At 37.4% G+C, this 26,271-nt stretch overlaps 1 protein-coding gene across 2 annotated transcripts in view; it reads right to left on the bottom strand.

Moving 5' to 3' along the window:
* LOC134751772 (nephrin-like) overlaps window positions 1-26,271 on the bottom strand; it is a 267,799-nt gene that overhangs the window by 86,398 nt on the left and 155,130 nt on the right. For both annotated transcript variants that reach the window (XM_063687242.1, XM_063687241.1), the window contains exons 4-5: window positions 23,662-23,777; window positions 8,729-8,882 (exon numbers count right to left, since the gene is read on the bottom strand). In XM_063687242.1, coding sequence (XP_063543312.1) covers window positions 8,729-8,882; window positions 23,662-23,777 — 270 coding nt within the window. The remainder of the gene's footprint in view (window positions 1-8,728; window positions 8,883-23,661; window positions 23,778-26,271) is intronic.

Raw genomic sequence — 26,271 nt, forward strand, 5'->3', positions numbered from 1 at the left:
GTTCGCTTACGGAAGGCGCTCGACTGACACGAGATGACGGTCAACAGGCCGCCGGCCGGTTATCTGATAGTGTGCGTTTAACTGGCTTGCAGGCCACGGGCTGTCAGGCAGATATCTGTCGACGCTGACCGGAATCGAAGAGTCGTCAGTCCGAATAGTCGTCAGTCCATCGTCAGTCCGAAATCTAAAATAGAACTGTTAATGTGTGGCCTGTTGCGATTAACTGACAAGCGATATCGTCCGGCGAACTGTCAATTTGTAGGGACCTGTCAAACTTATATTATACGGTTGCCGGTGGGCGGCCGTATGGCGGAAAACTGACGACTCTCAACTGCTAGTTTGTAGCCGCAGAGCCGGCAGGCAATAATCGCTTATGTGTGTGGACGTGGTCTAGGACTGCAGGCCGCCCGATAAGATCTGAGACTGCAGGCGGACTGGTAGTCAGTGGGCTCCTTAAGACGCTGCGTAAAACATTTATTCTGTGAAAATGTCGTCTGTACATATCTCAGAAAGTAAATGTCAAATTTTAATTAAAACCTACAAAGATTACCATATTTTATGGAAGACGTGTGCGCCGCACAGTTTTAAGCATTACCGGCTTTGAGAGCCACTTGAAAGCTTTTTCGGAGTTAATCTTAAGCTTTGGCGGTCAATTTGCACTTTTTACTTAGGTTACTAATTGTGTTTATACTTATATATGTATTTTGTTTTAATACTAATAAATTAAGTTCATTTTTGATATAAAATTTAAATAATTATATTTTTTATCATATTACCTACATATTTATTATATTATTTTGGACATATCTGTGTATTTTCGCATTCACCGGGAATTCGGTGGATGCGAGCGGCACAGGATCGGTCGGAGTGGCGAGCCTTGGGGGAGGCCTATGTCCAGCAGTGGACGTCTATCGGCTGACATGATGATGATGATGATGATGATGATGTATTTTAAATAATTTACTTTCATTTATTATGATTTTGTGTAACTAAAGTTTTTTGTACACAATGTTAGCCAAGTAAACAATAGTATCTAAAGAACGGGAACATTTATCTACTTTTGCTGACACTAAAGACCCGTTTATACATAATAAATAATTTAAAATAACCGCGTAAGAAATTGCCAATACTAACAAAGCTGAAGGAAATAAAAGTGCCTCAATATAAATTTATGTCAGTTGTATAAACACAAACCTCCGAGACTTACTTGCCAGGAGATTGAAATACTTGGTATAAATACTTTAAAATACTAACTAGTATTATACCCGTAAAATATGACATGTGATAGCGGTGATAAGACCGCCTATTGTCTGTCTCTATCTTTAATCAATTGTTTTCTGTTAATGAGGTGAGTTAATAAAGAGTATTCTATCTATCTCTCGCCTGAAACACAGGGTACCCAAGTTCAGCCACATGTAAAACGTCACTATTTTGAAAGTCTTGCATGCCACGTATTATTGAATAAATTATGTTTATGTTTATCTATTTATCTAAATTTTTCTTACAATTTAATCAATTTTGTAACCTCTTTTTTACCATTTTTTTCCTTATAATTTCGTAAATGACTCTTGTTATGTTATGCAAGATAAAATTCACTTTAATAACACAAATAGTACTTTTTCGCAATCGGTCTGTTCACCATTCAAATATCTATCACCGATTCGAATTAAGACAATCACATAACTCTCTCATTCTCTTATGAACTACTCAAATAACAAAATGTTTTTATTTTGTTTATTTATCGTATGGGATTGAATTTACTGGATTTAATCAAATATTTATCCAGAGATAAATATTCGCATGCTTCAGATTCTCATTGACCCTTTTACTGAGGTTTGCGTAGTCTTCAATCCGTCCCTTGAATTGACGATTAAAACATGAGACAAGATTTTTAAAGTACGAATTTTCTTTTTTTAACACTTGGTTATCATGCCATGAGTTTGGGCACAGCCTGTAAAAAAAAACTTTCAACGCTGATGCAACAAAAAGTATGGTTCTTAAAGTAGTAGTAGTAGTAAACTCTTTATACTCTTTACTCTGCTTTATACTCTTTATTAAAGTATACCTGTTCCTAAAATACCAAGTACAAAATACTTGTTCCATCAACGAAATGCAAACAGAAAAAATGAGAGTACTTCTTACACCTCATTGGTCGAGAGATATAAACTAAAGGAGGACTCTTTGGAGTTTTCGAAACAAAAAGTGGAGCGGAGTGCTTCAAATGAAATGGTTTTTATAGGCTGAGTGTACGGATAAATTTAGAATTAGAAATGTGTGCGACTGAGTAGAACTAACGTGATACTTTTTTGATGGAAACGTCAAATTATTGAATAATGACAGTTGTTGAACTGAGATAATAAATAGATCTTACATGCCAAATTGTTACGTACACTCACATCAGAATGACATCGAAATGATATCATTCAGTTATTGGTTATAAACTGAAATTAAATAGATGTCATATACTAAAGAAAAATCGGCCAAGTGCGAGTCGGACTCGCGCACCGAGGGTCCCGTACTTTTTAGTATTTGTTGTTATAGTGGCAACAGAAATACATTATCTGTGAAAATTTTAACTGGTCTATCACGGTTCATGAGATACAACCTGGTGTCAGACAGACGGACAGACTGGCAGCGGAGTCTTAGTAATAGGGTCCCGTTTTTACCCTTTGGGTACGGAACCCGAAAAAGTAACCAAAGGACCCTAGCTAACTAGCCTTGTAAATTTTTTAAATTTGGGACGGGTACCGCCGTGACCGGGTAGTCTAGTGGTTAGGATGTTAGCCGCGTAAGCTGAAATCACCGGTTCAATTCCGGCCTCGGCCACCAGTGGGAATTAATAAATAAATAAATATCTGGGGACAATCTTACACAAATCAACCTAGCCCCAAACTAAGCAAAGCTTGTACTGTGGGTACTAGGCGACGATATGTGATGTTTTCAACCAAAAGGTACCACATTGTCGCTCGTCGATAAGGTTGATTTCGAATTTAAGCTATATGGAAATAGCGCCTTATTGACAACCGACAATAAGTACCCTTTTGGTTGAAAATGGCACATATACATACTTACATAGATAAATACATACTTAGATAGATAAATACATACTTAGATAGATATAAAACATCCATAACTCAGGAACAAACATTTATGGAATACACAAATTAATGCCCTGACCGGGATTCGAACCCGGGAACTCCTGTTGCATAGGTAGGGTCACTATACCGACAGGCTATTAAATGGCTAGGTAATTTTTTCTTTAGTATATGACATCTAATATAATTTATATATGTATTGTGACTACTTAAAAACCCAATATCAAAAAAATATTTGTTATAGGTAAATATTGATTCCTAAAGCTTCTATAGTAAACAGTCGAAATATCAAACCGTTTATTTTCCGGGCCGTTACTAAGGAATGGATCGAACGAACGAAATGTATATAGTGAACGGATGAATGAATTGAATGGATTGTTATTATCCGAGCGGATTTGATGGCAAACAGGGAAATGTTCCAATCGCATTGAGTTGCGGCTCAGAGGAACTTATAGTAAAAGTGTTTCAACCACATATGCTTGTAAAAACTATTCTTCAAAAACTGATGAAAAGTTACATTTTATCCACAAGTGTGTCAAAGGAAATTGATGAAATTTTTTTATTGTTTCCCTTATGTTGGCTGGTAGAATTGCCTTTTAGGTTACGATTTTGAATGTTAAATATTTAACTTTGTTTATTTGTAAAGTTTTATAATTTTGGGACACTTTTTTTAGGGTTCCGTACCCAAAGGGTAAAAACGACACCCTATTACTAAGACTCCGCTCTCTGTCCGCCTGTCTGTCTGTCCGTCTGTCACCAGGCTGTATCTCATGAACCGTGATGGCTAGAGTTGAAATATTTACAGGTGATGCATTTCTGTTGCCGCTATAAAAACAGATACTAAAAACAGAATAAAAGAAATATTTAAGTGGGGCTCCCGTGTGGGGTGTACAACAAACGTGAGGTTTTTGCCGTTTTTTGCGTAATGGTACGGAACCCTTAGTGCGCGAGTCCGACTCGCACTTGGTCGGTTTTTCTCCTATTAGGATTGGATCGGAAAATCGAAAGAGCTCGTGATTCTAAGTAGAAATAATACAAAAAATCTCAAATCTAAAAAAGTGTAATGTCCAACTGTAAATGAAATGGCCAAGTAGCCTTACACAGCGTACTACGTAGGCGAACAACACGCGAACGCGAAGCGGCGCGGCGCGTCGCGGGGTGAATCAAACCTTTACGTAGGCGATCTCGTTGCGAACGCGAACGCCGTGGGCCCGCCGCGCCGCGCCGCGCCGCTTCGCGTTCGCGAGTATTCGCCTACGTTCTTACGCAGCGTTAGCACTAATATGCAAGTACGAGCGAAAACGACATAGCGAGTACTAGTGCGATATATGGAAACTACATGTAATATTATAAATTGGATGTAATTAATTTTTCTTTTCTATATGCCTGTATTTGATTTTATTTTAATTTGACAATAATGATGAGATCCATGCTTACTTGCTTAGCCATATTGACATTGTTTTCATTTTAAATAAATTATTTGACATTATTCATAATTTAGTTAATTCATTGATTGCTTATAACGGTTTTTTAACATTTGCTTGACATTTGTATAATTATTGTCAATCATAATATAAATTCGTATAGATTAGTGTAAAATAATTTATATTGTAACTTCATATTATAAAAAAAATGCATAGAAAGTAAGTTACGCAGATGTTAGCCAATATGTAATGTTTAAACCAAAAGGTACCACATTGTCGCTTGTTGATAAGGTTGATTTCTCATCGAAGCTATATGGAAATAGCGCCTTGCTGACAAGCGAAAATAAGTACCCTTTTGGTTGAAAATGGCACATAATATAAGGAAGAGATCGCTGTTTAGCAATAAGTCCGCCTGTTGTTACCTACCAATTTATATCTTTTCTCAATGTCTGTATCTTTTTTCATGTAGTGTGCACAATAAAGCATTTTATTATTATTATTATAATATATGTCAATGCTGGTTTACCGATAAATCTCCTGAACTCGCGTCGCAGTAGGAACATGAACGGGGCTTTTCAGGCGTATGTTTATTTTCAGAATGGATTTTTTACAAAAAACAGATTGTAATAGTAGGGAATGGAATGAACCATCTCTTGATTATTAAAAAAAGCTAAAAAAAGCTGATGAAAATCTTGTTAAAAAAATATTTCTGGGGTTTTTTTATTAGTCGGAGGCAAGCCTACAAACGGTTCTCGTAGCCCATAAAATAAATAAATAAAATAAATAATATATATCATAACATATATATCATATCATATCATTTATTCATAAAAACAATTTTACATTGTGTTTGAAAGAAACATGTGTTCGTTTTTAGGGTTCCGTACCCAAAGGATAAAAACGGGACCCTATTACTAAGACTCCGCTGTCCGTCTGTCTGTCACCAGGCTGTATCTCATGAACCGTGATAGTTGAAATTTTCACAGATGATGTATTTCTTTTGCCGCTATAACAACAAATACTAAAAAGTACGGAATTCTCGGTGCGCGAGTCCGACTCGCACTTGTCCGGTTTTTAAGAACCCTTATTGCAATGGTTTACAGTAAAGAAATGGAGAGTTGCAAGCGTCCATGATCCATATGCTATGATCGCTACTTACCATTAGACTTTATGCTTATTTGCCACCATAGTATAAATATTATAATATGTTTTAAGTGTTATAACTCTTAGACTATAAACAGCTCTTGGCCTATAATATGGGCATTGTAAAAAGCAACCCCACCCCGTTCAGGGATCGTATTAAGCCGGCAACAGATAGGGCGTATGTCGCCATGATTTATATTGGTTAGTAAGGGGACAGACAGAGTCGATGGAATCTGTCGAGTTTTTCCAAGCTACTGGTAAACAAGAGAGACATGTCGATAATCAGGCCAATTCGAATGTACTCTGACATTAAAATGATATTTGAATCATGTTATTCAGTTAACCTGCATCTCGCACGCTAATATGGGGGTTCTCGCACAAGTTGAGCGCCACTTTGACTGCGAAGACATCTCTTCTCATGACATGGCCGTACCAGTTTAGTCTACGTTCTAGCAATTTATCCGTGATTGGAGCCACTTTAAAACTTTCGCGGATGTATTCGTTGCGTATCTAATCGGGTACCGCCGCCAGCCCATCGAAGCATCTTCATTTCATTTACATGAAGACGTTGCTCATGAGTTTTCTTCTTGCTCCAACACTCAGTGCCATACAGCAAAACAGGTCTAACAGCTGTAATCTTTGCCTTTTACCTTTATGGGCATATGGGCATCACAAATAACTCCTGAGAGGCTTCTCCACTTCAGCCATGCAGCGTTTACTCTGTGGACCACATCATCATCCATCCTCTGTATCCACATCCATTTACTACATTACATTAATTAGTAATATTTACAATAAAGTAAAAAGCTTGTAGGTGTACAACTGACATCTACAAAGCGAAATCCTACAAGCGCAAATTTAGAATTGTCCTCTTGACAGGAATAAACTATCGATATCGATATATTCAGTCCATCCCTAAGGAATTGTATTAAGACGTGCGTGGCGGATCTGATTTACGGGCCGACTGCAGCGACTGCGAGTAATTTTATTAAAAATGACAGCCCGCCATCTTTGCGATATGCCGGAAGCATTTCCTACAAGAAATTACATTACTATAGGTATATACAGATTTTGCAACATTCGCTGCTTCAGGGTTTCGTGAAACAAAAACTTTTTTAGTATGAGTTAATGTTACGTGACTCTTGTAGACATCATAAAATAATAGTATTTTGTGCAACAGGTACATAATAGGGGTTCTTAAAATTTAAGGACCGAAGTTACAAAACGAAACGAAGCTGTGTTTTGTTAAGACAGCCCCGAGAATTTTAAGACCTAATTAAATGTACCTACCGTAAAACACAATTTATTTTCTAAGACAGCAGCAGTAAACACCTAAAATTATAAATAGAATCAAAGTAAATAATTGTTTGTAGATCTTTGCCTAGAAGTCAGATTTAAAACAAAAAACACAACAGTTACATAATATTGTATGAATATTCCTAAGAACACTGCTGTTAATAGGATCCTAAGAACAGTAAGAACACTGCGCCGGGGCCCCGCGGGCCGCACTCATTATGAAGTTGATTTCAATCTCACAGGCAGTCATTTAATCTACAAATAAGAGTGCTGGAGTAGAAAAATGGACTTTAAAGCCTTATTTATCCTTCTAATTTCAATTCGTATGATGAAAGTCTTCGAAAAATGTATCCAAATCGTACACTTTTGTGATTTCCAAAAAAGATGCCGGTTAACCCGAACGCTTTTGACTCTTAAATCATGACATCTAATTCGAAGTATTCATGTATGTCTGTAGTGACACTGGCGTTCTTATATTCTTTAAAATGGCATTTAATTAAAATATATACTTCCTCGAATTGAAACTATCGTGAGACATACTACTATTAAGCTAATTTAGGGTTTAACTCGCTTGTTATTAGTCACCGGTGTCGGTTAACCCGAACGTTTTTGACTCCTAAATCATGACATATAATTCAGAGTATTCATGTATGTCTGTAGTGACACTGGCGTTCTTATATTCTTTAAAATGGCATTTCTTTAAAATCACATTTAATTAAAATCGAATTTAAACTTTCGTGAGACATACTAACATTAAGTTAATTTAGGGTTTAACTCACTTGTTATTAGTTACTCGCGCGATATATTAAACTTCCTATTTTCAAAGTCGGTACAAAACAATTTCAGTAACAACGAATACGAGGAAAACATAACAAAGCAGAGAGAAAAGCCACGTTGTTCAACCGTATCACGTTGCGGCAAATATTATATCTTGGCTGTATGTTCTGGGAATCATATGTCGATTTATTTTTCAATTACATAGAATTTTCCAATTGGATGGAGCAGGTGAATTCATATATAGGAAATATGTTAGTACAAGGTATCTACACTAACTAAATATACATTGGGTTTGGATGAGTAAAGGAATGTAGTATAAGCAGACAAATAATAGTCGGTGGATTTAAAAAAAAAAACATCTTTAAGACGATACGCGAGTAATATTTATGCTCAGCAGATTCTAATTTTCTTCGCAAACGATTTTAAACTAGGTACTTATATATTACCCAAGTTTTTTTATAATCATATAAGCCCTTTATTGCCCACTGCTGAACATAGGTATCCTTCTAGTGCACACTTGTCCCGGTCCTGAGCTAAATCTCATTCAGAAATGACCCGCAATCTTTCGAGTGTCCCAACGAGCCAACGGACGCCAGGACCAAATATTTTGGCCATAAACATGTCTCCTGGTAAGCGTTGTTAAAACGGATTTATAATACTTGTTTATGTCAGCGGCCGATCGTAATATCCGCCATATCATGAAATAGGCATATCGTGATACGTGAAAATCATTGTATCGTTCCCTGAGTCGACGGAGCCCCGCCTAGCGGGACTCCTATTTCTGGAGAGTTTGTCCTTCGAGCATCCCGCACCTAAAGCAACCTAACGAACCTATCCTATCTATTATTATAACTATTGATTGTAGTGACACTAACTTGTGACAAAAACCCGTCAAGACATTACACAGGAATTTTCTGATCGGGCGGATTATCCGATCGGCCGCCGACATATAACATTTACAAAAATGCACTGAAAACTTAAACTGAAACCTACCTGTACGCCATCCGTATCTGCTCTCCGTTCTTATACCAGATGAGCTGAGCTGGTGGGTTCCCTCCACGGCTTCTGCAGACCAGCTCCAGGCTTTGTCCTCGCCTGACTGTCTCGCCTTCGGCGTAACCTTCAATGTACGGGGCTCCGGGGGGATCTGAGGACGAAGAAAGTTTTTGTTAATTAGGGAAAATCAAGGCATAACACTAGGATCTGTATTCAATGAAAGAATAATCCAAAATAATAGAATAGGCTCCTGTGATACAGTTTTTTTAACTAGTACGGGGGCCACTGTCCATTTTTATCATTAATAAGTAAATCATAGCAATATATTAAAGATTTTGTAACATATATTATTATGAACATACTTGTGTTCAATGACAATACAATACAAATTTTAATGATAAGAAACCTTTCAAGAACCTCCAAATCAATCTAAACGAAGCTATATCATCACACTAACCGCCATAAGAGACTTTACACACTGTCCGATATCCGAGTCAAGACACTGTGCGGTGGTCTCATGCTAAGCCAGGTCTTTCCTTTGATACCTACAACTTAGGCAATTATTTATTATAATACCTATTTATTATAAATCTGTCGAAGTCAAACAGACTAAAATATTATTTAACCTCTCGCTGAACAAAAACAACATGAGGCAAGCTTTATATTCCAGTTAGGTAAATGAAAAAAAACGACGCCGAAGTGAAGCGGCGCGGCGCGGCGCGGCGGGCCCACGGCGTTCGCGTTCGCAACGAGATCGCCCACGTAGGACACTTGTATAGGTGTCAAAGGATTGATTCGCCCCGCTCCACATCGCTTCGCTTCGCGTGTTGTTCGCCTACGTAGTACGCTGCGTTAGCGTCCTTTCTTTATTAGACATCACAAATGAAGTGAATTTGCGTGACGAAGGACTATGGGCATTTAAAGCTCAATCCTTTACAAAGTTATTAAATCTTTGCTTGTTATTAAAGTATCGGCTCCGTTATCGTACCGTGTAAAAACCCCTTAAAGGTTAATGAACTCTTTAAATTTTCTTGCCCAGTCATTCGAAAAAGTATTTAAACATTCTTTGTGGGTAATCTTATGAGTTTCTTTGAGAAAAAATGATGCGACGGATTATTAAATGGGTAATTTTAAATTAAACTTTTTTAAGTTTCCCCTTCGAAGTTGATTGGGAAATTGAGCTTTGTGCCCTGGTGTTTAGATTAGGTTTTGATTGGTAAATTTCAGGTTGATTTTATTTAGGAAAGAAGTATTCGAAACACTTCAGTTACTCTTACCATTTTGAGATAAAGAAATACGCTCGCTTAGTATTTTCCGGATTTCTTTTCATGTTTTTTTAAATGATATAGTAGGTATGATTATAAAACATGAAGAAAATGAAATTATCTGACACTAGCTTTGTTTTTAAGGTTCCGTACCCAAAGGGTAAAAACGGGAACCTATTACTAATTGCTCCACTGTCCGTCTGTCTGTCACCAGGCTGTATCTCATGAACCTTGATATGATTTGTGTTTCTGTTGCCGCTATAAAAACAAATACTAAAAATTAAATTTGTACGGAACCCTCGGTGGGCGAGTCCGACTCGCACTTGTCCGGTTATTTTTCAAGCAGGTTATCTATACCAGGCAAATAAAATGGATGAAGTTAAGCAAATAACTAGGAACCATTCTCAATAGATGTAGAAGCGAAAAGGAACCATTGTCAAAAATTTGTAGTTACTGAAGTCAAAGACTTTCCCTATTGACGAGCCGAGCGCTGGACCAGCGAGATGGCCATGCGATGGTTATGGCTCCTCTACACGATGGCCCAGGGCTGGACCAGCGAGATGGCCATGCGATGGTTGAGAGCACGCACTATGGAATGGGCCACGTGTGGATACGTACGCACCATCGCTGGCCCACTGCCTTTGATATGCGGACGAAAAACTGAGACCGTGGCCATCCCATCGCCATCCCGCCGCGCCATAAGCCATCCGACATCACTACCCTCTTTTGGGCCCATTTTAGTGGGCCAGAATGATGGCCCATCGTGTAAAGCCATTATAAATTAAAACCGATTTGCATTTAATGTCTCTAGTGCGAAACCATCCTGTATTAAGTTATCCGCTACTAACTCCTGAGCTATTCAAATGAGGTAATCCAATTTGTACAAATTCCAGAACATTGGTTTAGGTTAAGTTCATAGTAATGATTAAAGTTAGCTTTTAGTTTTAGTTGGATTACGTTTAGTTTCCAATCTGAGCGAAGCAAACAACGGAGACATCTTTAGAGGACGATGTTACACCGAAGACATATAGGGTGATGAATCCTAATGTCCCAGAAAAAAAGGGGAAAAAAAGAATAAAAGTTATAAAAAAATATAAAAATCGAATTTAAACTGTCGTGAGACATACTATAGTCAGTCACATGTTTCAGAGAGCCTAATAAGTTTGCAATTTCAAGGACTAACTAAATTGATTAATAAAACGACGTAAGTGCCGCGAAGATACGCCTTTTTGCTTGTATGGCTTATTTGTCTCTAAAATCGGCCTTGCGGTTCCCAAAATGAAATTTAGTTTCTATTTTTACTATCTACTCGTAGTAAACTTCCTGTATACTTTTATAGCTGCAATAGGCCGTTTAGCCGTTTTATTGTAAGTCTTTTTAGGGTTCCGTACCCAAAGGGTAAAAACGGGACCCTATTACTAAGACTCCGCTGTCCGTCTGTCCGTCTGTCTATCACCAGGCTGTATCTCATGAACCGTGATAGCTAGACAGTTGAAATTTTCACAGATGATGTATTTCTGTTGCCGCTATAACAACAAATACTAAAAAGTACGGAACCCTCGGTGCGCGAGTCCGACTCGCACTTGGCCGGTTTTTTTCGCAAGCTCTTTCGACCCTTATAGGAGAAAAAAGGTGTCCATAGATTTTTCTTTCCATTCCATAACCGTTTTTCAAAGACTTTGTGTCATAAAAACGGGTAACGGAAGAAACGAAAAATAAAACGAAAATTTTAGACAGTTTTTTTCTCATTAGGATAGAAAAAGGTCGTGATTCTGAGAAGAAATAACATAAAAACACCAAAATCTAAAAAGTGTAGTACACAATATTTATCAGTACGGTTTTTACTCACTATTATTTTTAGTCGCTTTTGGCGACATGTTTCGGATTCTTTGGGAATCCATCCTCAGGCACACAAAACATAACAACACATCGCCAAACATGTCGCCAAAAGCGACTAAAAATAATAGTGAGTAAAAACCGTACTGATAAATATTTTGAAATATGTCTCACGATAGTTTAAGTGCGATGAGTGTAGTACACAACTTCAAATAAAATAGTCGATAGACCTCCCTGTATAGTTAACCTAACCTAGCATCCACCTAAACTGCAATACGTCACGGGTAGAGCAACAAGAGTAAGCCAAGTTCGAAACAATTCGGTGTGACGCGCGACTCGAATTCTCGCTTCACGCAACAATGTGCGTTTAATTACTAACTCTACTTGGAACTAAATTACTTGCCTCGGGGCTAAATTACTCGCTTACTCGCACGGCGTTTAGCTTTGCGAGTAGAAATCACGCAGGCGTTTTGGTTAACGGTTTTAGAAACTGTCTCTGTCTGTGCTGTGTATTTATAAAGTTTAATTTTATTTTATAAAATATGAAATGGCAGGCTAGGTTTTTTAGGATTCCGTACCCAAAGGGTAAAAACGGGACCCTATTACTAAGACTCCGCTGTCTGTCTGTCTATCTGTCTGTCCGTCTGTCACCAGGCTGTATCTCATGAACCGTGACAGCTAGACAGTTGAAATTTTCACAGATGATGTATTTCTGTTGCCGACAGACGGACAGACGGACAGAAGGACAGATGGACAGCGGAGTCTTAGTAATAGGGTCCCGTTTTTACCCTTTGGGTACGGAATCCTAAAAAACCTAGCCTGCCATTTCATATTTTATAAAAATAAAATTAAACTTTATAAATACACAGCACAGACAGAGACAGTTTCTAAAACCCTTTGGGTACGGAACCCTAATTATGCGAGCACAGGTCCTTCACTTTATACGGTTCCTCAAGAAGTCAAGACTACTGCGTTGCTCGCTCGCTAAGGACATTAAAATAGATATCGTTATGCCAAAAAAAAATTATTTCCAGCAGACCCCAAATAATAATAATAATATAAAATAAATAATATAATATATGGACGCATTCTACCCCAAATGGTGGGAAAATGCCGATGACAGGGTCGAGTGGAGAAAACGAACGGGAGGCCTTTGCCCAGCAGTGGGATACCAAAGTAGGCTAATAAAAAAAATATATATATAATAATATAATTGGCTTACTGGTATTCCGAAACTCGTTTTTCTTCAAAAGACCTTGAAAAAACATCAAATCCGATTCAATTATTTTTACTAAGTAAATTTTATTTCGTTACAAATTTGCAAAGGTCTTTTTTAGCCCATTACACCTCCAGGCCATTTTTCCTACCTTTTATTTTTTTACGAAACCCAAACGAAAGCTTTTGTTTTCGTAAGCATGTTAATAAATAAACATTGAAAATACGAAGGCTCTGCGCGAATTTTCAAAGCCGTGTAGAGAGGTGGGTAGGTCGATGAAAATGTAAGGTAAATATCGATAAATTCGAAAACACTGGCGACTGCTGTGAGATATAATAAAAAAAATCGGACAAGTGCGAGTCGGACTCGCCCACCGAGGGTTCCGTACTTTTTAGTATTTGTTGTTATAGCGGCAACAGAAATACATCATCTGTGAAAATTTCCACTGTCTAGCTATAACGGTTGATGAGATACAGCCTGGTGACAGACAGACGGACAGACGGACAGAGGAGTCTTAGTAATAGGGTCCCTCTTTTACCCTTTGGGTACGGAACCCTAAAAAACACAAATGAGTCAAAAAGCTAAAACTGAACTGACTGTGTACTCGCGATAAGATAAAAATAACAAGAAAATCTTTGAAATAGAATAAGTTAAAGCAAAATAATGATATAAACAGGCATTTTTATATCCATATTTATTGTACATTACGAAAGCGAATACTATTTAAGAGTGATTAAGAGAAATACTTATTGTATTCAAGATATTTTTATTGTACTCTTAAGTATGGTCACCTAAATCTTCAAAAGAAAAACACCAACATTGTGCTTAAAATTAATGTAACTTTCTTTTAAAAGAGAACCCTTATCCTAACCCATGTCGACAAAATGACATGTTAATTAATGCTATTAAACATTCATCGACACCCGGTCCCATCCCTACACGTAAGCTGAGCATAGGGGCAAAGCAAACAAAGTGTACCATGTAATTACGAACCGATGGAATCCACTCTCCCATCTCCCCTAATATACTAATTATGTGATATTACATTAATATAGACATGTCAAAGACTTATTCGAATTTAATATCAGTACGAGTATTTGCGTGCAAGCTTTCATTTTGAATTCTCGCTAATATTGCTTCGTGGAAATAAGTATAATGACATGTGTTAATAAATACCCCGAAATTATTATTATAAACAGTTAAATATACAAAACTTGAACGTATTTAAGACTAAGTAGCTTTGTGAATCCCAAACGCCGACCCGCCATTTTGGAAAATTTGCAAAAACCAACTCGATAAACTTTTTAGGGTTCCGTACCCAAAGGGTAAAAACGGGAATCCGCTGTCCGTCTGTCCACTCTGTCTTACCAGGCTGTATCTCATGAACCGTGATAGCTAGACAGTTGAAATTTTCACAGATGATGTATTTCTGTTGCCAAAAACAGATACTAAAAAGTACGGAACCCTCGGTGCGCGAGTCCGACTCTCACTTGGCCGGTTTTTTTATATAATTATCAAACCTTGAGCAAAGTTTTATGAGAATCGGTTGAGAAATGGGACCTGAAGAGCAGAATATCCTATAACCATTTTTGTACAAGCTTAGTTAAGTATTTTAAAATTGTTTTTGGCCAATAACAGAGTTAAGGCACAGAATAAGTAATATTATTATCATACAGAACGGCCACGCACCGCCCCGCCCCGATTCGAATGACCTCGCCCCGCGACAGCAGATTGACGACCTTTTGCCGACCGCTCAGTACTGTTTTTAAGCAACTTAATCACACAATGACACATGCCGCGTGTACAGACGTGCCGTTCACACATAGAAACGCAAGTGATTTTTGATGTAACGCGTGTCCGCCCCGTGGTTAAGGCACTCAAGATCTTTCGAATAATATTGGTTTTCTTTTTGGATATAAATATAAATATCAACATACAAATCGTTGTTATGAACGAGCCTAACCTAACACCCCAAAGCTGAACGCAACGAGATTTACAAGAAACCCTTTAAGCGACAAGCTAAATAGAAAAATCCAATTCCCATCAAAAGGGTTTCATTAAACAGCTTACAGACGAAGAAAAGGAGATCAAAATGAAATAAAAATAAACCTCGTCTGTGACATACATTCAATTTTAAATCTCTAGTTGAATGAAACAGGCTTTACTTAGCTACAAAAAAGATGGGTGGATAAAAAAGCCAAGTTTGAGAATTGAGAAAGAAGCCTTTCTGTTTTATATTTAGTTATGCATTTTATTGAATTGGTTTAGAATTTAGATAATAATATATCCGACATTTTTCTTTATTTTTAACGTTATTAATATAAGACAAGTGATATGTAAACAAAAGTCTCTAACGTAAAGTTTCTCAATAGCTTCATAAAATGCGCGGTCACATTTCTAACGAAAACAGTCAAATAATGAATAAATTGCAAATTGCGTCCGGTAGTAACGAAATTGTACATTTAAAGCAAATACCTACTTAGCTTGTTAATGACAGGTTGTTATCAGTACGATTGAACATTTTATTACATAAATATACCAAATATATCAATATAATTGTTATAATTGACAATGACAATGGAATTTTCCAATACATATCGATTACAAGACATTATAAAAGCTTCCTCTAAATGATTGAATCAAAGGACAATTAATAATTCATTGGACAGTGTCGTGCTGCGAAAACATTTGAGCATGGCACGTTTAAACGATCTTACATCCATTGGCAATCCTTTGTAAAATGAACCTTACATAAAGGTAGATAGGTTCAAATTTCAACGGAGAATTTAAATGTAATACGAGTTACTGATAGTTAATATGATTCGAACGTCGAATTGTGAAAATGGAAACGTTGGAATTTGAAATTTGTTTATACAAGAGTCTTTGCGGTGTATTTAAAATGAGGTTCGGGTCTGTTTTCTGAAGTCGTGGTGGCTGGTGTTTTTACAGCGTTAACCATGTGCATTTTGTGGAACTTGGCGAATCGTCTACCGTGCACAAAAAAACTTGCTGCTGATATAAGTCACAAGCTTTTCTGTGGATCGCGTATTTATTTAAAAGCATGACTCTGTATACAGCTTGGATTTAAATGTGGGATTTAAAATAATATGAAACGATTTCAACTCTTTTTGAATTCATATTAAATCAAGTACAATCGGGTCTATCGCGAATTTATTATGTTACCTTTATTTACCGACGTTTCGACACAGGTTTCACTGGTCGTGGTCGCGGCTAACTGATGTCCTAGCAACATGTCAAAACAGAGATTTGAGAATTATTAGTGTTTATTACAAATTAAATTTTTTTGTGGATCTACAACATTTCAACGTGTTTCAAATTTCAAGGACCTTTAACGATTTTTTTGTGCATTTTATTTTAGTATCTATGCAACGGAACTATTTTATCCTAGTATGGCCCAATCTATACGCCGTTTCAATCAAATTAGAATCTTTTATAAACCAAATAAAGCTTTTCTTTTGTTTCACTGCTTTCTTAAATAAAAGAAATTAATCCCAATTGAGTAATACAGCAGGGTTAAAATCAAAAATAGGAAATTTAGCCTTAAAGGGATTATGGATTTGGCTAAGCCCTCTAGCCATCAGAGTTGTACTAAATCTCTGTCTTTCTGTGGTCGCTCCTTCATGACTGAGGATAGTGGTGATCAGTGGATGTAGATGCTCCACACCTGGTTCTTGTGATCTGCCTCCATCGGTGCCTGTCCATCGCATCTTACGACCGAGCAAAAGCTGGTTGAGGATGGGGCCCCTTTTACTTGATCTTGATCTAGTTGGAGACCGTCCCCGGCCTTGTTTGCCCTCCGTGTTCCCAACAATGATCAGTTTTTCAAGACTTTCATCTCCCCTCCTAATTATGTGGCCGAAGTAGGACAATATGAGCTGCTGGCAGACTGTGGATAGGCGAGTTTGGACACGAAGCTGTGAAAGGATCGATACATTTGGCGATCCAGGGTATCCTCGGTATACATCAGGGTATAAATACGCCTTCAGCGCCACATCCTACTACTAAATAGACTTAACAAAACTTAACTTGTACTTAATAAAGTTACAAAAAGGGTCAACGGCCACTCTCAAAGGTGAAAGCCAAAAATCCCTAATGAAGTCGCAGAATCTGAGGGAAATAAACTATTTATGTATTTATTCTATCCCGCAGGACAGACGGAATACGATATTGCTGGGCACAGACTACCTTACATAGATCTCGCCTTAAAAGAAAATTCAAAATTCGCGCTCAATATACATCCTTTTACAACAAGTCTTAAACGTGGACGCAATTGAAATAAGTTTAATAGTTGATTTACTAGAAAATTAAGATATTTTCATCCAGTAAAAAAGTCGAAGTCACACGCAGAAATTGTTACTTTATACAAAAAAACCGGACAAGTGCGAGTCGGACTCGCCCACCGAGGGTTTCGTACTTTTTAGTGTTTGTTGTTATAGCGGCAACAGAAATATATCATCTGTAAAAATCACGGTTCACGAGGTACATCCTGGTGACAGACAGATGGACAGACGGGCAGTGGAGTTAGTAATAGGGTCCCGAACCCTTTGGATACGGAACCCTAAAAATAACATCGTATTATCTCATGCTTCCTCTGCCATTTCTTGAAGCTTACCGCCTTAAAACCGCCGTATAACCGCCTTGAAATGTCAGTATAAATTAACGACTCTTTTTTTAAACAATAGACTACAAAATACACTAACTAAATAATGGCTAACATAACTTTATTTGCATTTTACAACCGTCGACACCCAAAACGAATGCACTTTGTAGAAAACCATTTGTTACAACATGTTTTTAGACCATTTTAACCCCATTCAACAAGGAATAAGTTAAAAAATTCAATATACATACAATGCACTTCTAACTCATTTTGTAAGTAACTAGTTGGCGGCTACGAGAACAAAAGCAGATAATAGTATCGTAATAATACAATGCCATTGTTAGTACAGGTAAGTGCATTAGCTCAGTTGAAATGATTCCATCTATACTAGTTTTCGTTGCTAAAAATTGTAATATAAAGAAAGAAGAAATACTAAAAGAGACAGATGATTTTGTCGCAGTTACTCCATCTAATGTTAGGGATCAGTCACCAAGGGTCGGATGAATTATTAATATCCCATTTAAACCGACTGTTGACGGCGACTGTTGACTCTATCGGGGCTCTAATTGCGTGTGCAGTCGAATTGATGTGTTTTGCAATTCCGATTGTCGCGGACCGTCGTTAAGTGTTTACACCCCTTTTTACCAGGAAAAAACGCAAATTGCCTGTGACATCGTCGGTTTTCATTGCAGAAGTAAATGTTCCGTTTGGAATCAGACTACAGCAGCAGTATTGCAGCGCGACATTACTACCGCAAATGACAAAAAATTGGGCAAAAAAAAACATCGGCAAGACACCTACGCATACCCTGGACGGCTATGAGAACCAATAAGTCCATCCTAGAGAGCTGAAATCAACAAGGCTCTCTACAACATGTCAAGAACGCGCACTCAGCTTTTTTGGTCATAACATGCGGTCTAAAAAGCATGACCAGGCGTGACTCACTCCGCGATTTCGTCGTGCCGCTACAAGTACATGCGGCCGCCCCCAGTTCTGAGGTCTAGCCATATAGTAATTGCCGCGCACCGCTACGGAACGGACGCCTGTTCGCGCATGCACCACCTAGCGGTCATATCTGTCGTAATAGACAGGTTTTGTTAGAGAGTGAATCTTCTGTACTGTTCTGTGTTGTGTTTCTGTTCTGTTCTGTTCTGTGTAGTACTATTATTTATTCTGTGGAATGACCTAGAAAGGCAGATTATCTTGGGTCAAATGGATGGCAAGCGTGAGCAAGGAAAAGCACCCACGAGATGGTCTGATGCTGTGAATAGGGTGGTTGGTGCCTTGGTGGCAACATGCAGTGCGTGATCCATATGGCTAATGACCGCACAATATGGAGACGGAGCATACATGGTCGGGATTCTCAGCAATGAAGGACCGAAGAAGATGACATTTGCGGCAGTAATGTCGCGCTGCAATACTGTTGCAGTAATGCAGCCGACTACATTGCTGCACAAAACGTCATAATAGTCATTTTATCGAGAAATTTGTGTAGATAGAGAATTTGTGTAGACGTTTCGTGCAGCAATATAAAAAAACGTAAACATTCGCTAAAAAAATATCGCTATATTGCTTTTTAGCGATTGGTTACCTTTTTAGGGTTCCGTACCCAAAGGGTAAAAACGGGACCCTATTACTAAGACTCCGCTGTCCGTCTGTTGACAGTTGAAATTTTCACAGATGAAGTTGGAAGGGGCAGACCTCGGCGGACTTTATCTGATCAGATCGGGGAAATCCTGAAGAAAGGCCAGGTCAAGAGCACCCTAAACCGGCAAGCGTGTATGAGGAATGTTATGAAAGTGAAGGAAGCGAAAGAGGTATGTCAGGATCGTAGCAAGTGGAAATCCGTGGTCTCTGCCTACCCCTCCGGGAAATAGGCGTGATTATATGTATGTATGTATGATGTATTTCTGTTGCCGCTATAACAACAAATACTAAAAACAGAATAATATAAATATTTAAATGGGGCTCCCATACAACAAACGTGATTTTTTTGCTGTTTTTTTCCGTAATGGTACGGAACCCTTCGTGCGCGAGTCCGACTCGCACTTGGCCGGTTTTTTTTTTCTGTATTATTTATATAGTTTTCTGTATTGAGGTGTGAAATAGAGAGTATTTTTTTTGTATTGTATATTAATATCCCATTTAAAACCGACTGTTGACTATCGGGACTCTTAATTGCGTGTGCAGTCGAATTGATATGTTTTGCAATTCCGATTGTCGCGCACCATCGGCGTCGTTAAGTGTTTATACCCCTTTTTGGCTTTAGCCAGGGAAAAACGCGAATTGACTGTGATATCGCCGATTTTCCGCTGCAGCAACACTGCAGCAAGAGGAAAGGGGACGACCGCTGCCCCATACAAACGTAGTCCTCATTTTCCTCTCTGGATATTAACATTACAAACAATATTTTTACACAATTTGATGTGTATTGGTCACGGCTATGCCCCTTCATTTTTATTTTTCCTTACCCAAAGGGTAAAAACGGGACCCTATTACTAGACTCCGCTGTCTGTCCGTCTGTCACCAGGCTGTATCTCATGAACCGTGTTAGCTAGACAGTTGAAATTTTCACAGATGATGTATTTCTGTGGCCGCTACAACAACAAATACTGAAAACAGAATAAACTTGACCTCTCTCTTGAAATTGGACCGAAACATGTCGAGCTATTCGACTTAATAATACGTGAGTGACCCGGTTTAAAATAATCTAATATGTTTTATAGTTAGAATAAACTTAATATTTAAGTGGGGCTCCCGTACAACAAATGTGATTTTTTTGCCGTTTTATGCGTACCATTACGCATAAAACGGAACCCTTCGTGCGCGAGTCCGAATCGCACTTAGCCGTTTTTTTTTGTTATTATAAAAGTTAGCTTTTAAAATTTGGTATCGAATTTGTTTTTTGCTCCTTATTCGGTAATAAAAAAAAGGAAAAAAGTAGCGGAAACCGAAGCGGCTTAAATATGGTTAGTATAAAATACTCGTAAATTGTATAAAGGTTCAATTGAACTTCAGCTGTCAATTATGCGACCATTCCGTCAAATAAACGCGCCGTATCACCAAATTAGCTAAAACCATAAGACCATAACTATACGATCATTCTCTCGTAATTGGTTGTAAGTCTCCCGCGTCGCTTATTCCAGTTATAGTTTCATTAAATTGGGACTACTCCCTGTTATAAATATTACGACCTGGGTGGTACTTGTTTTATGAATGCCTATTGCAATGGGATAAGGTGCATATTTGTGTGTTCTGAAAGTTCGTATTATGTACATTTTTACGTATTGCAACGGGAGGTTATACAATTGTGTTTTTATGAACGATACTGTATTGTTGTGGTGTAATAAGGATACCAAAAATAATAATATAATAAGAGTAGGATGGGAAATAAATTGATTGCTAATAAATGCTATATTACGCGTGATTGGTCATCTTAATTCTTTCTAATATCTTATTGTGCTCTATAATAAAACACGCTTGATATTTTTTCTGCGTATCTTCGTTCTGATTTCATGACCACTGTGAAATAATTTAATTCATTATTATTCACAACGACGGGACTTAATCGCGTAAAATAAGTTTTAAATTCACCTCCGACGTTACGAGGACGGCGTTGTCCCGTCTCGGAGAAGACACCACCACCGAGACCACGGGGACAACGCCGTCCTCGAAACGTCGGAGGTGATTTTAAAACTTATTTTACGCGATTAAGTCCCGTCGTTGTGAATAATAATGAGTGAAAATCGTGAAAGTTTAAATCAGTGTTTAACAATTTAATTTATCTAAATATTGCTACTATTGAAAGCACCGATACCTACAGTAATGGCGTAGTAACCGGGCGCCCTCAGGGACTGTTTCAGGAGCTATTGGCTTGAGTAAATACAGCCCCTTGGCCGTTATCACGTAGCCATAATATTATTAGTTTAATATCGTTACTAAAATGGCTGCACCATTTACGTTAGTCAGTGTCAGGGAGTGTTTGTTCTTTGTTGCACCACACTGACATTATCAACTGATAATGACAATTCACCGTTTTTTTGTTAGATTTAGATAAAATATGCCCCGTTCGTTGAGCTTCTCATTTTGAATGGAATAAATACGAAATCACAACTTGTCCTGAAACAAATTTATGCAATTTTATGGGCTACAAAAATAACTATACTTTTTGTATTTTTTTATTTATTACTGTAGTGTTGTTGGCCTTTTTGCTTTTCGTAACTGATTGGAAGATTTTTTAGGACATATACTAAGAAATTTCGCTTATATTGTACAGAATAGGGAACTCTTTATTTCAAATCATTTTGATTTTGATCCATATAGTGTAATAATTACCGTATTTACCTTTCCTACATTTAACATGTTTCTTTTTTTAAACTATGAAGTCGTATTTCGACCTAAAGGCACGAAAGAAATTACTTCTTTTAAGACTCTTTATAAAGTAAAGAGGTCAATACTGGAGCACTTGAGCCTGATTTCTCTCAGCCTCTTTATCTGAGATTGCCGGCCTAGGGACTTAAGTGTATCACGTTTTATTAGATAAGTGGTTTCATTTTAAGTATGATACCTTATTAATGTTTAATATTGTAATTGTTGAATTTTCGGTTCGGATTCTGACTACACCATAAAATCGAACTTAAACTATCGTGAGACATATTTCAAAATATTCACACACACTTTCGCATTTATAATATTACTAGCGACCCGCCCCGGCTTCGCACGGGTTGTTCAACTGATTTACACAAAACCTTTACAAATTATACACATAAACCTTCCTCTTGAATCACTCTTTTAAAAAAACCGGCCAAGTGCAAGTCGGACTCGCGAACCGAGGGTTCCTTACTTTTTAGTATTTGTTGTTATAGCGGCAACAGAAATACATCATCTGTGAAAATTTCAACTGTCTAGCTATCACGGTTCATGAGCAGCCTGGTGACAGACAAACAGACGGACAGACGGACAGCGAAGTCTTAGTAATAAGGTCCCGTTTTTACCGTTTGGGTACGGAACCCTAAAAAGCATCAAAATCCGTTGCGTAGTTTTAAAGATCTAAGCATAGTGGTTTCAAATTCGCATTGTTTAGTTCTTTAGCACTAGATCTAGAGATAGTTTAATTGAATTGTACAAACAAGTCTTGTCTGAGCAACCATAATTATCTAATTTCAGTAGTGGAAACTGTTTTGGCTTATGTATGTATTTAAGTGTAATTATCTATATGTGTCATATTTCGCTGTTTGTTTCCCATTATCAATAAAATATATATATATATATATATATATATATATATATATATATAGGGACAGACGGACGGACAGACGGCGGAAAGCGTCTTTTCTCAAAAATGGACGGCAAAGTCGACGTTGCCGGTTATAAAGTAGGTCGCGAAGTGCGTAGTTTATGGTAAGTCAAAAAATTAAAAAGTTAAAAACATTGCAGTCTCGATTTCGGGACTGCAATGTTGCATACAAATTCCATTATTTGTCGAGTTCCAAACTTTTTAAAAGTTGAAGTGGCATATCAAATGAAGGCATAGGTCCATGAAACAGCCAAACAGATGATCAGTACTTATTATTATAATGTTGGTACCGCGACTATTTAGGTGTCTCAAATAGGTTGGCGTATTTTCAGCAGAAAAATACACTTCTATTTTTAATTAAAAAAATAAAAAGGCGGCAAAGCAAATCTTTTCACTTTTTTCTGTGAAAATATATACATAAGAACGTTGCTTCTGTAAAATATTTCTATTATATTTGTATTTATTGCGCCATTTTTGAGAAAAGCACTATATATGACTCGGCTGGAAGGCTACTTGCTGGCTTCGGATTCAATTAAACGGACTCCCAAGGTCGTCCGTTTAAAACGAATCCTCAGGCAGCAAGTAGCTACTTCCGAGCCTCGACAATAATGTACTATTGTTTTATACTCGTACTATAGTGAAGTATGGATTTATTTGTACGCTTATTTGACACTGACATAAAAAGTAAGTACTTACAGAGCACACTAAGTTGCACTGTGCTTCGTAAAGGCGCATCTCGCTGCAATGCCTCATGTCGAGCTTCGCACGTGAAATCTGCGTAGTCATCGTCTGCTGTCGCTTTGAAATGGACCCTGTGGACAAGGAATAAGGTTCAATTTAGATTGTGGTGCAACATAGTGGGGTTTACAATAACTGCTAGAGTCTTGTGGGACGAGTAATAAAGTTACATTTAGATGAATGCTGGTAAATAACATAGTTTATGTCAAAATTTAATTTGTAGTACAAGCTTGTATCGCTGACTGTACTTTTCTGACCACAGGCAACTAACGCTCATCGGGACAATTCTAATAAGCCCAAACACAATAGATAAAGAGCTGTTTTGTATATTTTTTGCAAAATTTTAGACCCCTGGTAGTTTCGGAGATAAAGAGGGAAAGGTAATTTTTTGGTTAGTTTCTTAAATAACTTCTAAACTTTTTATTTTAAAATTAAAAAATATATATATTTGAGATTCCCATAACGAGCTCTTTCATTTGATATGTAACACGATATAGTTTTAAAAACTTTATTTTTATTTTTCTCATTTACCCCCCAAAATTGGCCTCCATGTTTAAAATTCATTTGTTTACGTTACATGTCCGTCTTTGGGTTACAAACTTACGGTCGTGTACCAAATTTCAACTTAATTGGTCCAGTAGTTTCGGAGAAAATAGGTTGTGACAGACGGACAGACAGACAAGACGCGCGAGTGGTCCTATAAGGGTTCCGTTTTTTCCTTTTGAGGTACGGTACCCTAAAAATTGTCAAATACCCTATTCGTATAAGACTGTCATTCAAATCCAATTCAATTAATAAGCTAACAAAAAACTTGTCAACTTCTACAAACTTGTAAAAATGCAAACTCAACCCTAGGGTGACAAGGCGCTAATTGTGCCAATTTAGGACAGTCCCCGTCTGGCAGTTTTCAAATTAGTTTAATATTACAAAGTGACTGTAAAATGGTGTCCACGCTTCAGGGAATACCTAATGCAGCGGGACGGGAATTCCATTTTCTGTTCGGGAATTTTATTCTCTTAGAATTTAGATGGTGCTGGTGATAGATGGAAATGCTGGAAATGCTAGTGTGCCTGGGATTTGGGTGTAGTGAAGGATATATTTGGCTAAATGTTGTATTATTTATGATCTCTTGTTTGTTCAAACAGATCATAAAGCCTTTTATATACATTTACAGTACATATGGTGCTACTTTCTCGCACAAGTGCGTAAAAGAGCACTTTTCGTGCATATGTCCAGTTTTAATAGCCATATGTACTGTAAAACATTGTACGATACACGTGCGAATAGGACACTCCCTGCGGTCGTGTTTTAATTTATCGCCACTCGTTTCGAATTTCCTCTTTTCCGCACTTGTATCGTAAATAACTATTGTTACAATACTAATCATATTACTGAATTATCATATGACGACCGGTCTGGCCTAGTAAGTAGTGACCCTGCCTGTGGAGCCGATGGTCCTGAGTTCAAATCCCGGTAAGGGCATTTATTTGTGTGATGAGCACAAATATTTGTTCCCGAGTCATGGGTGTTTTCTGTGTACATACAAGTATCTATATATATATATATATATATAAGTATGTATATCGTCGCCTAGCACCCAAAGTACAAGATTTGCTTAGTTTGGGGCTAGGTTGATCTGTGTAAGATGTCCCCTAATATTTATTTATTTATTTTATTTATCAATTAACAAATTTAAGAATTATGTAAAGCGTAAACTTATTTCTAAAGCTTATTATACCACACAAGACCACATGAATGATAAAACAACGTGGGATTCATTGGGAGCTTTTGCCCGCGACTTCGTCTGCGTGGACTTAGTAACCCCAGCTAGAGTAAGAATAGCGCCTGGAGAAAATCTTATAGCAATTATTCAATTTGAGCATATTATGCACACAAATTAGCAGACACTTCATTAATTATCTCAATTCCACCCCGCTATTTACTTTTTTAAGGGATGATTTTCGGGATAAAAACTATCCTATGTCCTTCTCAGGGACTCAACCTATCTCTATGCCAAATTTCATCTAAATCGATTCAGCGGTTTAAGCGTGAAGACGGAACACACAGACAGACAGACAGACAGACTTTCGCATTTATAATATTAGTATGGATATTGGACTAATGTGTTTTTTATTTATTACAAATTAAATGACCTAAAACTAAAGCTTACAAATAAAAATTAAAACTATAAATTTAAAAAAATTAAACCGCACCCTGCCGTTCCCGGTGCAAAGGTGCCCATGATATTTATACTAATCATAGGTATTTAATTTTAAATTACGAACACATTTTAAGAGGAAAGGGGACTAACTTTTCCATACAAATGTCATCCCCGTTTTTCTCCCTGGATATAGACATTATGGAAAATATTTTTGCACAATTTATTGTATATTAACAATCTCCTAGTTTCACTTTTTTGACTTTTTGATTATTTTAGGAGCGAAAAACATTTTGTATTGTTTTTGCCTACGGCTACGTAACCCCAAAACGGGCCATTATTGATGATCCTAAAATCTTCTATAATAAGGTATATTAATACTGTGTAGTTTAAGATAATAATAAGTAATT

The sequence above is a fragment of the Cydia strobilella genome, chromosome 23, assembly GCF_947568885.1.
Source record: "Cydia strobilella chromosome 23, ilCydStro3.1, whole genome shotgun sequence".
NCBI classification, from domain to species: Eukaryota; Metazoa; Arthropoda; class Insecta; order Lepidoptera; family Tortricidae; genus Cydia; species Cydia strobilella.